This window comes from Mercurialis annua, linkage group LG8 (assembly GCF_937616625.2).
Source record: "Mercurialis annua linkage group LG8, ddMerAnnu1.2, whole genome shotgun sequence".
NCBI classification, from domain to species: domain Eukaryota; kingdom Viridiplantae; phylum Streptophyta; class Magnoliopsida; order Malpighiales; family Euphorbiaceae; genus Mercurialis; species Mercurialis annua.
The window spans coordinates 9823593-9836568 of NC_065577.1; the positions used below are offsets into that span (position 1 = coordinate 9823593).

The 12976-nt window shown below is 30.7% G+C and overlaps 1 protein-coding gene across 3 annotated transcripts; it reads right to left on the reverse strand.

The window, feature by feature from the left end:
- Positions 1-4210: 4210 nt before the first annotated feature.
- On the reverse strand, positions 4211-12294 carry LOC126662149 (salicylic acid-binding protein 2-like). 3 transcript variants are annotated; one of them, XR_008789730.1, is made up of 4 exons: positions 11874-12294; positions 9329-9466; positions 6154-8846; positions 4211-5029 (listed from the first exon to the last, which is right to left on the reverse strand). XR_008789730.1 is itself a non-coding variant. In XM_050356042.2 (3 exons), the coding sequence occupies exons 1-3, from the start codon at positions 12264-12266 to the stop codon at positions 8565-8567; spliced, it is 813 nt and encodes a 270-aa protein (XP_050211999.1). In that variant the 5' UTR covers positions 12267-12294; the 3' UTR covers positions 5577-8564. The 3 variants fall into 3 exon arrangements, 1 of the variants encoding a protein (XP_050211999.1); XR_008789731.1 differs by lacking the exon at positions 4211-5029 and having other exon boundaries at positions 5577-6385; positions 6456-8846; XM_050356042.2 differs by lacking the exon at positions 4211-5029 and having other exon boundaries at positions 5577-8846.
- Between the last annotated feature and the right edge of the window lie 682 nt (positions 12295-12976).

A 12976-nucleotide genomic window follows, 5' to 3' on the forward strand; every position in this document is an offset into this window, starting at 1 on the left:
TCAATAAATTTTATGTCCCTTAGTGATCTCAATGACAAATCGAAGGGCTTCATTCATAATAATACTTTGATCAGTCGAAGTAGAAATTCAAGCCATGGCCGTGTTTAAAGGGTTGTCCTGAAGATATGCAGACAATTTATTGTCTTTCCAATTGAATATTCTGTGTTTTAGTTAGCTACTTATTGTGGTGCTGGAAAATTGATTTAATCTGTACGTAGTAATGTTTCAATCATGAATTATTGAGGTGAAATATGACTAATTTCGAGATCTTTCTATGCTCAAATTTAGAATTCATTAGCATCTCCTCCTTTTAAAAGAAATAAAAATTTGAAATTCATCCATAAAAAATAAGAGAAAATAACTAATATCTAAAGTAAAATTTAGTTTCATAATTTGAAATTTTATCAAAGATGATACTATAACTTCATTTGCTCACTGAAGTACTAGATATAAATGAAGAGTGTCCTGTTAAATATGAGAAATTATTAGGTGAACTAAGTCCACCACATAGGATTATGAACCATCCATTTAATACATAACACGTGGCGTGATTATTTACATGAGCCAATTAATGAAAGGCGCATTAATTCTAAATAAAACTCATTAAATAATTATTGCTAATTGTGCCTTTTAGTAATTATCACAGGAGAAATGGGAAGAGAGATTGTGCAATGAAGATCGATCTTAGGAAAGCCTATGATTCCATCCACTGGGATTGCATTGAAGAAGTATTAATAGGGCTAAAGTTTCCTGATGTCTTTATCAAATGGATTATGGTTTGTGTGAGAACTACTAGTTACTCTGTGATGATTAATGGCAACCCTGAGGGCTTCTTTCCAGGAAAATGTGGAATCAGACAAGGGGACCCATGTCCCCTCTCCTTTTTGTTCTTGTTATGGAGTATTTCTCTAGAGTGCTCAATACATGTTGTGACAGGGAGTTTGATTTCCATACAGGCTGCAAGAATTTAAAGATTAAACACATCTGCTTTGCTGATGATTTGTTTATCTTCTGCAAAGGTAGTCTCAGGAATGTGAAGTTGATTGCTGGTGTTTTGAATCACTTCCACATTGTCTCTGGCCTCCAAGTGAATAATCAGAAAAGCTCTATTTACTTCTGTGGAGTTGAGGATGATAAGAAAGAAGAGATCTTGAATGAGCTTAGTTTCAAAGAAGGGAGACTGCCTGTCAAATACCTGGGAGTTCCTCTCATCAGTAAAAGGCTTTCTAAGAATGATTGTCAAGGTTTGATTGAAAAGATCACTCAAAGAATTAGCCATTGGACTGTTAGACATCTCACTTATGCTGGCAGGCTCCAGTTAATTAATGCTGTCCTATTTAGCATGAATGTTTATTGGTGTTCTCTCTTTATTTTGCCTATGTCTGTTATAAGAGGAGTTGAGAGTCTTTGTAGGAGATTTCTCTGGAAAGGGTCTCTGGATCACAGATATGGTAGCTTGGTCTCCTGGAAAACTGTGTGTAGGAGTAAAGATGAGGGAGGCCTGGGTATAAAAGACTTAGTTCTCTGGAACAAAGTGGCTATCATGAAGCATATATGGGATCTTATTGCTGTCAAGAATTCATTATGGGCCAAGTGGATTATCAAGAACAAGCTGAAGCTCCTCAGCTTCTGGGGAATCACCAAACCCCTGGTAGCTAGTTGGTCTTGGAGAAATATGGTGAAAATGAGAGAGATGGTCAGTGACTGTTTTTGTTATAAGCTGGGGGAGGGAGAAGTTTATTTTTGGCATGATCCGTGGTTGAATGGGAGGACTATTTCTGAAGTCTTTCCTAACATTAACCCTGTTGATGCTGATATTCCTGTAAATGCTAAAGTAAAAGAGTATTTCAGAAGAGGGGAATGGATTCTTCCTATGCCTATGGATGAGGGTACTCAGAATGCCTGGAATGATATCTCTGAGAATTACAGGGTTGTGTATGGGGTGAAAGATGAGATTTCATGGAAGTATAGTAAGAATGGGGTCTTCTCTACCAAAGATGCCTGGAACCATTTTAGAGTGAAAAATCAGAAAGTAACTTGGTGGAAAATTCTTTGGAAACCTGGTTTCATTCCTAGACAGAGCTTTATTGTCTGGATTGCTTGCAGAAAAGCTTTGAGAACTAAAGATAAATTGAAGGAGTGGGGCTATATTAGTGATGATACTTGTGTTTTCTGCAACAGTACTGCTGAAACTATGGATCACCTATTCTTTGAATGCCCTATGTTGAGAGGTATTATGAAGGATGTCCTTTATGCTTGCTATATTCGTAGGGATGTCTACAGTTGGAGAAGGGAATGTTCTTGGTTCAACAAGAAAGCTGCTGGTAAGAGCTGTTGTGCAAAGATTAGAAGAATTGCTTTTGTTTCTACTATCTATAACATTTGGAGAGGCAGGAATCAAATGATCTTTGAAAATGTTGCTGTGACAGACGAGATGATTAAGAGAAGGATTAGAAGTGATATTATGCTGAAAATGTATAGTTTCAGGAACAGGTCTGATAGTTTTATGTACATGTATAGGAGATGGCATAGCTTTTGTAATTAGGTTGTTTGCTGTTTGGCTAAGCTTTAGCTAGCCTTGAATTCTGTAGTTGTGGTGGGTGTTTTTGCCCGTTTTATGCAATGGTATCTTTTACCAAAAAAAAAAAAAAATTGGCTCATGTAAATAATTACGCCACGTGTCACATATTAAATGGATGGTTCATAATCCTACGTGGTGGACTTATTCACCTAAGAATTTCTCGTGTAATACACGGGTGTCGAGCTAGTAATTATGCCATCTTCAACCCAAATCATTAAATTTTTGTCACCAAACGAAATATTAATTAGGTGATTTGTCATCAAATTCACTCCAACCCACAATCACCTTTTCCTACACCAAAAAGAATATTCTTTTTATCTTCAATATTTTAATCATTTTTTTACTTTAATATTTATACACTTTTATTAACTAAACCCATAAACTTATTTTTATTACATATTAGTTCAATTAATATATATAACAATTATTTTCTCGTAAAATTAGTAATGTATACTTTTAAATTATTATCTCGTAAAATTATTTATATAATATTTTTATGTTAATTTTAATAATTTATGAAAAAATAACTAATATCTAAAGTAAAATTTAGTTTCATAATTTGAAATTCTATCAAAGATGATACTATAACTTCATTTGCTCACTGAAGTACTAGATATAAATGAAGAGTGTCCTGTTAAATATGAGAAATTATTAGGTGAACTAAGTCCACCACGTAGGATTAAGAACCATCCATTTGATACGTAACACGTGGCGTGATTATTTACATGAGCCAATTAATGAAAGGCGCATTAATTCTAAATAAAACTCATTAAATAATTATTGCTAATTGTGCCTTTTAGTAATTGGCTCATGTAAATAATTACGCCACGTGTCACATATTAAATGGATGGTTCATAATCCTACGTGGTGGACTTATTCACCAAAGAATTTCTCGTGTAATACACGGGTGTCGAGCTAGTTAGGCCATCTCCAACCCAAATCATCAAATTTTTGTCACCAAACGAAATATTAATTAGGTGATTTGTCATCAAATTCACTCCAACCCACAATCACCTTTTCCTACACCAAAAAGAATATTCTTTTTATCTTCAATATTTTAATCATTTTTTTACTTTAATATTTATACACTTTTATTAACTAAACCCATAAACTTATTTTTATTACATATTAGTTCAATTAATATATATAACAATTATTTTCTCGTAAAATTAGTAATGTATACTTTTAAATTATTATCTCGTAAAATTATTTATATAATATTTTTATGTTAATTTTAATAATTTATAAAAAAAATAAATGGTTTTAATATTTTATTCTCATGTGTAAAATTATTCTATAATATTAAAAATAAATAATATTTATATATATTTAAGTCTTTAATTATAAATGTGTTGAATTAAATAAAAACAAACTATAAATATTAAAATTATACTTTAACCAAATATTAAAATAATGAATAGTAATTTTTTTTTAGGGAAATGAATAGTAATTTGGTGACTCCAAATTGGGAGTCACCTATTTTGATGAGAGATGGAGTATCCTTGTCATTTAATTTAAATTAGGTGACTCTTTGGAGTTCACTTGTCACCTAATTTAAATTAGGTGGAAAGGGTTGGAGATGTTCTTATAATAAATAACAGAAGGAAAATTAATAATTTATATAATAAATAATCAATATAATAATTAATTAATTTAATAGAAATTTATAAAAGAAAAGTAAGATAAGAGTTATTCTGTTTAATCTAGTGATTGAGTTTAATAGAAACAGTCTAATTAACTCTTTCTTTTATATATTGTGAAAAGTCTTAACTTAAGAGTCAAGAAAGATGAATCTAATGCAAGGTCAAAGGAAGATCATGATTCAGGTATGTGGGTGCAGGAAGCTGTCCATTTCCGGAGGAAACAAGAAAAAAAATGGGAATGGTTAGATACGAAATCCCAGGTCGTTGTATCCCAGGTCTTCCATGGAATCCCTTAGCCACAAGACGAGCCTTGTAGCGTGTACTGTACCGTTAGGATTCCATTAGATACGAAAAACCCACTTGTTGCTGATAACGTTTTGTGTTGCCGGTGGAGGAACAAGATCCCAAGTCTGATTTTGTAGTAGAGCTGTTACCTCGTCATGCATTGCTTCTTGCCGGTCCTTTTGTTTTATTGCTTCAGAATAACATGTTGATCTGGTGCTATATGGATGAGATTAGGTTGAAGAGTTTGCTGGATTAGGAGAATTTGTTCGTTCAACATCTAAAATAATCGGAAGTCGTACTGGTGGATTCGGTTGGTTTAGTAGCTTGGTGAGAGTTGATGGAGAATTAGGAGATTGGATTTATTGAGCTGTTGGTGAAGTGGTAGAGTTGGACTGAAATTGGGATAATGCTTTTAAATTTGACACTGGTAGTTGCGAAGGAAGCAGAATAGTAGGTGGTGATCAATTTGAACTCTGCTAACGGGGCAACACATCATTTAACTTGAATGGAAATGCCTACTCTGCAAAGACAACATGGCGAGAAATGAAGATTTTATCAGATGAAATATCAAATAACCTTTATGTAACTTGCTATATTCAAGAAATACACAGGATCGAGAACGAGAAGAAAATTTATTATGAGGATGTAACCAAGGATAACACAGACATCCAAATATCCGCGGATCATTTTAATTTGGAATCAATTTAAACAAACTGGTGTATGGATTGTTATTTTGTAAAACAGAGGTAGGTAATCGATTTATAACATAAACAGTAGTATCAAAAGCATAAGTCCAGTATTTTAATGGCACATTGGAGTGATTTAGTAAGGACAATCTGATTTCAACAATATGCTTGTGTTTGCATTCAGCGAAACCTATCTGTTCCGGTGTTTTAGGACAAGCACTTTGTTGTGTAATGCCATTTTCTGAAAGGTAAGTTCTTAAAGCTATAAATTCACCACCGAGATCCGAATAAAAGAACTTTATTGAACAATTGATGTACTTTTCCACGACATGTCGGAATTTGATGAAAGTGATAAGAACATCAGGTTTGTTGTTTAAGAAATAAAGCCAACAATATTTTCTAAGATTGTCATGAAAAATAACATAGTAACGACACCCATCGACAGAATAAACCGGTGAAGGTTCCCAAACATCATAACTTATAAAATCAAGAAGTCCTTCACTAAGATTAGCGGAAACAGGAAATGGAAATTTGTGACTCTTTCTAATACAACAAGAATGACACAAATTGAAATCTTTATTATTTGTAGAAATAAAAGATTTTACTAATAACTGCTAAACTGTACGAATATTTGCATGCCCAAGTCGAGCGTGCCAAGTCGGAATTGAACATTTGTATGCTTGTGGAGGTAGGGGCCGGTCATGTACAGGTGTGAGAAATAAAGAGTACAGACCATGATCATCCAGGCTTGAGAGGATGACCTGCTTCGTGCGGATATTCATGATTTTAAAATGACAAGGAAAGAATTAAATCGAAACATTGTTAGCCTTATTAAATGAAGAAACAGATAACAAGTTTTCAGTAGCTTGAGGAACACGAAGAACATTATTTAATTGAAACATGTTATTATTTGAATGAAATTGAGATGAGCAAATATGAGAGATATGAATTATTTTACCATCACCGAGTTTTATTCCATCTGGCCAAGCGTAATTGAGCGGAGCATGAAGGTTTTTGAGATCTGAAGTTAAATGATGTGTTACTACGGAGTCCATTATCCATGGCTGTGTTTGAGAGGTAGCTAGATGAGATGCTGACTGTGGATGGTGAGATTGTTGGTGGTTTGGTTGAGCAGAGTAACGACTTTCACGCTTAATCTTTGGTGATGAACATTTGTTTGCATAGTGTCCCTTGCCATTGCAATTGAAACATGTTATACTCAAAGATCAAGGACAGAAAATATAGAAGGAGAAGCCGAACCTTGAGAGGAATGAGGATCAGGTTGCCAAGACCGAGCGTAGCGAAAATTATGCGCAGAATTATTGTGCCAATATGATTGACAACCACGTCCACGAGTTTGACCTCCACGTCCTCAAAAGGACTGAGGAAATCGCTAACCAGAGACTGTAAACACCGAAGGTACAACAGCTGTCTGCATATTTTCATTGTTTAGACATGATTTCTCATTTAGAAGCAAGCCACAGAGATCGTCAAATCCAACGGCATGTAATATGTTATCCATGGATCGAACAAATGGCACGTAAGAAGAATCAAGACCATTGGAAGATCGTACTCCAACCCATAAAATAGTTTAAACTTTGGACGAAACTCGTAAAATGCTCGATTTATAACGCGATTTAAAATTCAAATGCAACCACACATATAACAACACATGTAAACACTTAAAAACCAAAAATATGTCAACGAAATTTATACACGTGGACTAAAATCAACACATACACAGTTGGAAACTAAATTGAAACCATATTGAAACCTCGGGAAAACTGACGATAAAACCTGAGATAATACAAATGAGTTGCTAATTGGATTAGTTTATTTAATTAAGCTTTTGTTAGGTTATTTGAGCCGAGAGAGCTTTATTTAGCGTATTAAAATACTCCGAACTATAAACCTATGCTTCAACCATATATCGTGACATCAACAACATATTGATTATTAGTCCTAAATCGCCTTCAACCATTTGTCTTACAATCTTGTTTTCTATTTGTGCTTTTAATTAGATTAGTTTAAAATTGGATTTGTTCTTAGTTTGAAGAGCCTACTTTGAAAACTAAATTTTTTTCCACTAGACAAATTAGAGCAGCTTGAAATGGTGCTTAAAATATTGCCTTTCTTATGGGATCGATAACTCGAATTGCATAGTCCTATTATATACTTGTGCGAATTATATATTTGGGGAAACGAACTAACATCTGACATGTGAACTTCTATGCTCCTTTTTATTTTAATAGTTGGGCTCATAATCATGTCTTTTCTATGAACAAAACATGTAATTTCTTAAAAATATACCATATAAAAGTCAATAATCACATCACAAGAAAAGAATAGCTTCCGGTTTGGTTCATATTCTTCTTATTCCATATGCTCATCATTGATTGTTTTACCAATACATTCCATGCAATGATTAACGGCTTAATACATAGTTTGACCCCTGAACTTGTACCCTTTTACCCATCTAACCTCTAAACTTAACGTCTCACCTATCGAACCTCTGAACTTGTTAAATAATCCGATTTAACCCCTAAACTTAATAAATACGTAAATATTGAACCCCTCCGTGCCACCTGTCACTTGAAACATTCTAGAAGAAATTGTGTACGGAGGGGTTCAATGTTTACGTTTTTATCAAGTTCAGGGGTCAAATCGGATTATTTAACAAGTTCAGAGGTTCGATAGGTGGGACGTTAAGTTTAGAGGTTAGATAGGTAAAAGGGTACAAATTCAGGGGTCAAACTATATATTCAGCCAATGATTAACACAACAAATTTCAATTTACAACATTTAAAACACGTGAAAATTATACATCAATCTCTAAAAATATAACAATTTATTTAAAAAAATAAAAATATAAAAAGAGTCTAGAGAAGATGATTTTCAGCTAAAAACCGAAGATTATCATCTCCCACTCTCAAAATCAAAAGAAATAAATTGTTTATTTTTTTTTACTTTTTTTGCTCTCATAGCAATCCAAACGATGGAGAATCTACTCCCACATTATTATAATATCACATAATGCTTACTGGCCTAAATTGAAATTGAAAAGTGGACGGATCATCGAGAATGGCTTAACCTATTTAAAAGTCCTTATGGTATACCATTTTTATTCAGGGCGCGTTTATACTATTGTATTGTTCTTCCGGTCCCTTTATTTATCTAATTTTTCATTTTTAAGTTTTTTTTAATCCCTCTACTTATAATTTTTTTATTCCTCCAGTTTCTCAAAAGAACATGAAAAATGGAATTTGCTAAGTACAGGGACCTGAACGTGAACAACTTTAAAGTAGAAGCCTCTCAAATAAAACTGATAAAATAGAGGAACCTATGTATAGATTTTGCCCATCGAGATTTTTAAGCATATTTATCAGCAATCTCTAAGAGACGATGACCCAGTTCTTTTGGTTTTGAAAACATAGCCATATGATCGGCATCGTCAATTTTGATCACTTCCTCAACTGGATGATTTTCAATCATCCACCGTTGAAATTCCTCAGTTATTATTTTATCCTCGCCGCATAAAATATAAACCCTTTTCACTGATCCATATCCTTTCGTTGAAAAATTTTTCGCCTTCGACAAATCATACACGAAAAATGACGATGGCCTTAACAAAGCCTTCGCCAATTCACGATCCTTCAAAAAATTACAATGCAAATTAATTATTTAAGCTGTAATGATTTAAAAGTTTAATTTTTTTTCATAAATTAATTTTTTTTTATTAATTGTGATAATTTTATCTCAAACCAAAAATATATTTATTCAATTTCACTGAGTATCAGTTTGACATTAACAAAATAGCCTAATAGGTTAAAAAATCATAAACTTTAGCGTATTTTACAACTTTAACTTGAATTTTTAATTTTGACAATTTAAACTAGAATTATTATTGTTTTACAATTCGAAACACCAAAAAACTTTTCGTTAAAAAATGCTGATATGACAGTCGGAATATACAATATTTCGTCATTCACATCCACAATTTTTAAATGGAAAATTTCTCACTGTTTCAAATTGCAAAAATTCAAAAATTGGTATCCGTTAAAAATTAAAATCATACTAAATTTTCAAAAGATTCTAAAGTTTGTGATTTTTAAATATAAAATGGAAAAATGTACCTCGACAGGGCTCAGTTGATAGAATTTGGAGGCCGTAACTTTGGGGCCAAAAAATATTGTAGTGAGATGCTGCAGAGAGCTGCTGTAGGGTGCAAATTGAGTATCAAGCCATGTCTCGGTTGGTGTCCGTTCATCAAACTTTACATATGAAAGAAACATAAAAATTAAATTCAAGTTAGAATTAATACATTTCCAATAAATAAATTCAAGTATCTTTGAGAAATAAATAAGTAATTTTATGGACTCTTTTCCAACTTTCATCCATTTCCTCCAAAATCTCTAAATTTGAATTCGTACCTATATATCCTCTCAACTATAATCGTTGTAATTCATGATAATATTTTAATTTTATTTTTATTAGAATTTAATGACGTCATGTTACAATGATGTGACTATTTTTATTGAAATATTGTTTTTTGTCCGTCTAAATAAGACTATGGTTTTCATGTCATTAAATTTTAATAAAAGTAAAACTTTAGTGACGTCAGAGATATTACATTATACAAAGATAAATTGAAAAGAAGACTTACAATTTAAATTTTATGGACTGATGATTAAAAAAATTGAAAATTGTCAATAAAATTATTTGATTTTTATCTTTTGTTGTTGGATTTAATTCTATTCTATTTTTTTAATTTTTTATAAAATAATTATCAGGAGATTACTCTGAGACTCCAAATATATTATAATTTATACCTTCGTCTCTCTAATTTTAAAATCAAATAATATGATTCTCCGTATTTATTTTTATCATGGATTTAGTCCCTCTGTCTAATTTCGTTGATATTCAACTGAATTATAGGACTTAATTAAAAAAATAACTTGGTCCTTCAATTTAATTTTGCCACAAATATAAATATAAATTATAAATTATAGAGTTCAATGGCTTAATATATTTAAAAAAAATTATTTTTCTTATTTTAAAATTATTTTTCTTTATTTAATTTTTAATACTAAAAAAATCAAAAGATAAAAAAACTAGTTTTTCAAAATTAAAATATCACTAAATATTAAAAATTAAATTAAAGCCCTTAGTTCAATAAGTTTTATAATATTATGATTTTATTTAAATATATTAAAATATAAATTTAAGGATATGTATATATATAAGCTTAATGAGTATAATTTTTAAGTTTGTATTTATTAAATTATAATTTTTTTAAATATATTATTAATATAAGTTCAAGGGTTACAATGTTTTATCTGATCATATTTTAATTGACACTTATCTAAAGTCATCCATCTAACCAAATTAAATATGATTCATCCAATCAAATCAAACCTAAATCAAGATAGAAAATAAAAAATTTAATATGTATCCACATATCTTTATATAAGAACATTTTGGAAATAAATAAAATGTATCTCATTAAATCTCTTAATATAATGTATTTTTATTTCGGACGTTTGATCGTTTGTTCTTTTGTTCCGTTGCTATTTGCCTAAGCCTCTAGTTTACTTCTTTGTAATTCACTTCTCGTGCGAAAGTTTAGAGTTTCGGTTCTTTGCCATTTCTCGTGGCTTTTTATAAAATTATTATTCATCAAAAAAAAATCTCTTAATATAATGTATTAATGATTAAGAAATAAAGAATTGTGTTTTTTTTTCAAAGGTTAAAAGAAATAAAGAATTTTTGATGTTGGAAGTGATTATGATAACATTTTGGAAGTAAATATGATTACTCCAGTCAAACTTGACTAAAGTGAGGGATGGCTAGACAACCTAGCAGCCATCACTAGAGATGTATATATTTTGATTTGACTTAATAATTTTAACCAAAATCAAACCAATTTTGATTTGACTTAATAATTTTAACCAAAATCAAACCAAATAAATAATAAATTTTTAAAATTGATTTGTAATCTGTAAAATTGATTTGTAATTTTTCTTTGAAACTAGTCATCAAACAATTATAAAACTGAAAAAATTAATAATGTAAAATTATTTATTCATCATAAAAAAAATATTATATTTATATAACAAACTGTAATAATGATTAATAAATAAATAAAAGTTATATATTTTTTATATTTTAACTTTTTATATTTTATTAATACGATATCTTAATATTATAAAAAGGATTAATGTCAAAACAAACACGAACTTTACACGTTCTCTCATTTTAATCACACGGTTTAAATTTTATCATTTTCATGCACGAACTATCATTTTTTTTTAAAATTCATACACGGCGCTGAGATAGCACTTATTCATTAGTTTAAAATGACCTCCACCTCAGCGAACTACACCAATGGAACCGTGGCACCTCAGTACCGTGTATGAATTTGAAAAAAGTGGTAGTTCGTGCATAAACATGACAAAATTTAAACTACGTGATTAAAATGAGAAAACGTGTAAAGTTTGTGAACTACGTGATTAAAATGAGAATATAGCACTGCATTGAAGTTGTATTTTAATTTGGCGTCATTTCATTCAAAATTTAAGAACTTATGATTATAAATTGAAACTATAAATAAATATATATATATTACGCCGAGACTGCGAGAAAAAATTATTTTAATTTAGTGACCAATATTGTGAATACCTGATCCAAGATAAAAGACGGACGATGATCAATATCCGGCATGAAAGCTGTTAAGAAAACAGCAACATCAATCTTTTCTGGAAATTTCTCCATAGCAACAGCTAAATTGAAGCCACCAAGGCTATGTCCAACAACTATAACCTTCTCATTATTTTTTGGTAACTTTTCCAAAAATTCCAACAAAGGCTTAGTGTATTCTTCAATTGTATGAACGTCTTGTATTGCCGTCATGTCTATGCCGGAAGCCGCCATGTTGAGCGCTGTGACACGGTGGCCGGAGGACTCGAGCAGCGGCTTGACTTTGTACCAACACCAAGCTCCATGGCATGCCCCATGTACGAGGACAAAATGCTTTTGGCTTTTAGAATTTTCCATATTTTGATAGAATGTCATGTAATGCTGCTTTGTGCCCTTTATATAAGATCACTAAATGATGAGCATTAATTTGGACTAAGTATTTAGTTACTTATTTAGGCTATTATATTGCCACTAAAGGTTAAAACTTGTGGGTTATTCTCACCTTAGGTAGAATTTCTATCTCAAAATATAATTGAACTTTGACCTGGACCAATACAGAATTTTTTAAATAGAATTAAAATTATTGTTTTTTCAAAATTATTTTAATTATATTTATAATTATTTGTAAAAATGATATTTTATTTAATATCTAAAATTAGAAAAATAATAAATTTAATCTAATTCTTGAAAGATTATGATAATTAATATTAAAATTAAATTAAAGATTTTTTTAGCATATATTAATTTTTTTGATAATTGGAGGAAGACAGTTTGTTCTTGAAAGAAATAGAACCCACGACATGTCAATTGAATTGTAACTCGTTGGTTTTGGTATTATATTAATTATTTATATTTTTTATTTTATCTTATCCTATCATATAGTATTTTTTTCTTTAATATTTATAGGATAATTTATTTTATATTCGGTATAGAGACAGACTGGAATTAAGCCATTTGTGCTAAATATTTATTTTTATTTGCTTTTGTTTGATGGCAAGAAAGTGAAAATAAAATACATAGTTTCATAAATTCTTCAAATTTTGTTAAAAAGAAAAAACTGGTTAAGATTGTGAATCACGTCACAT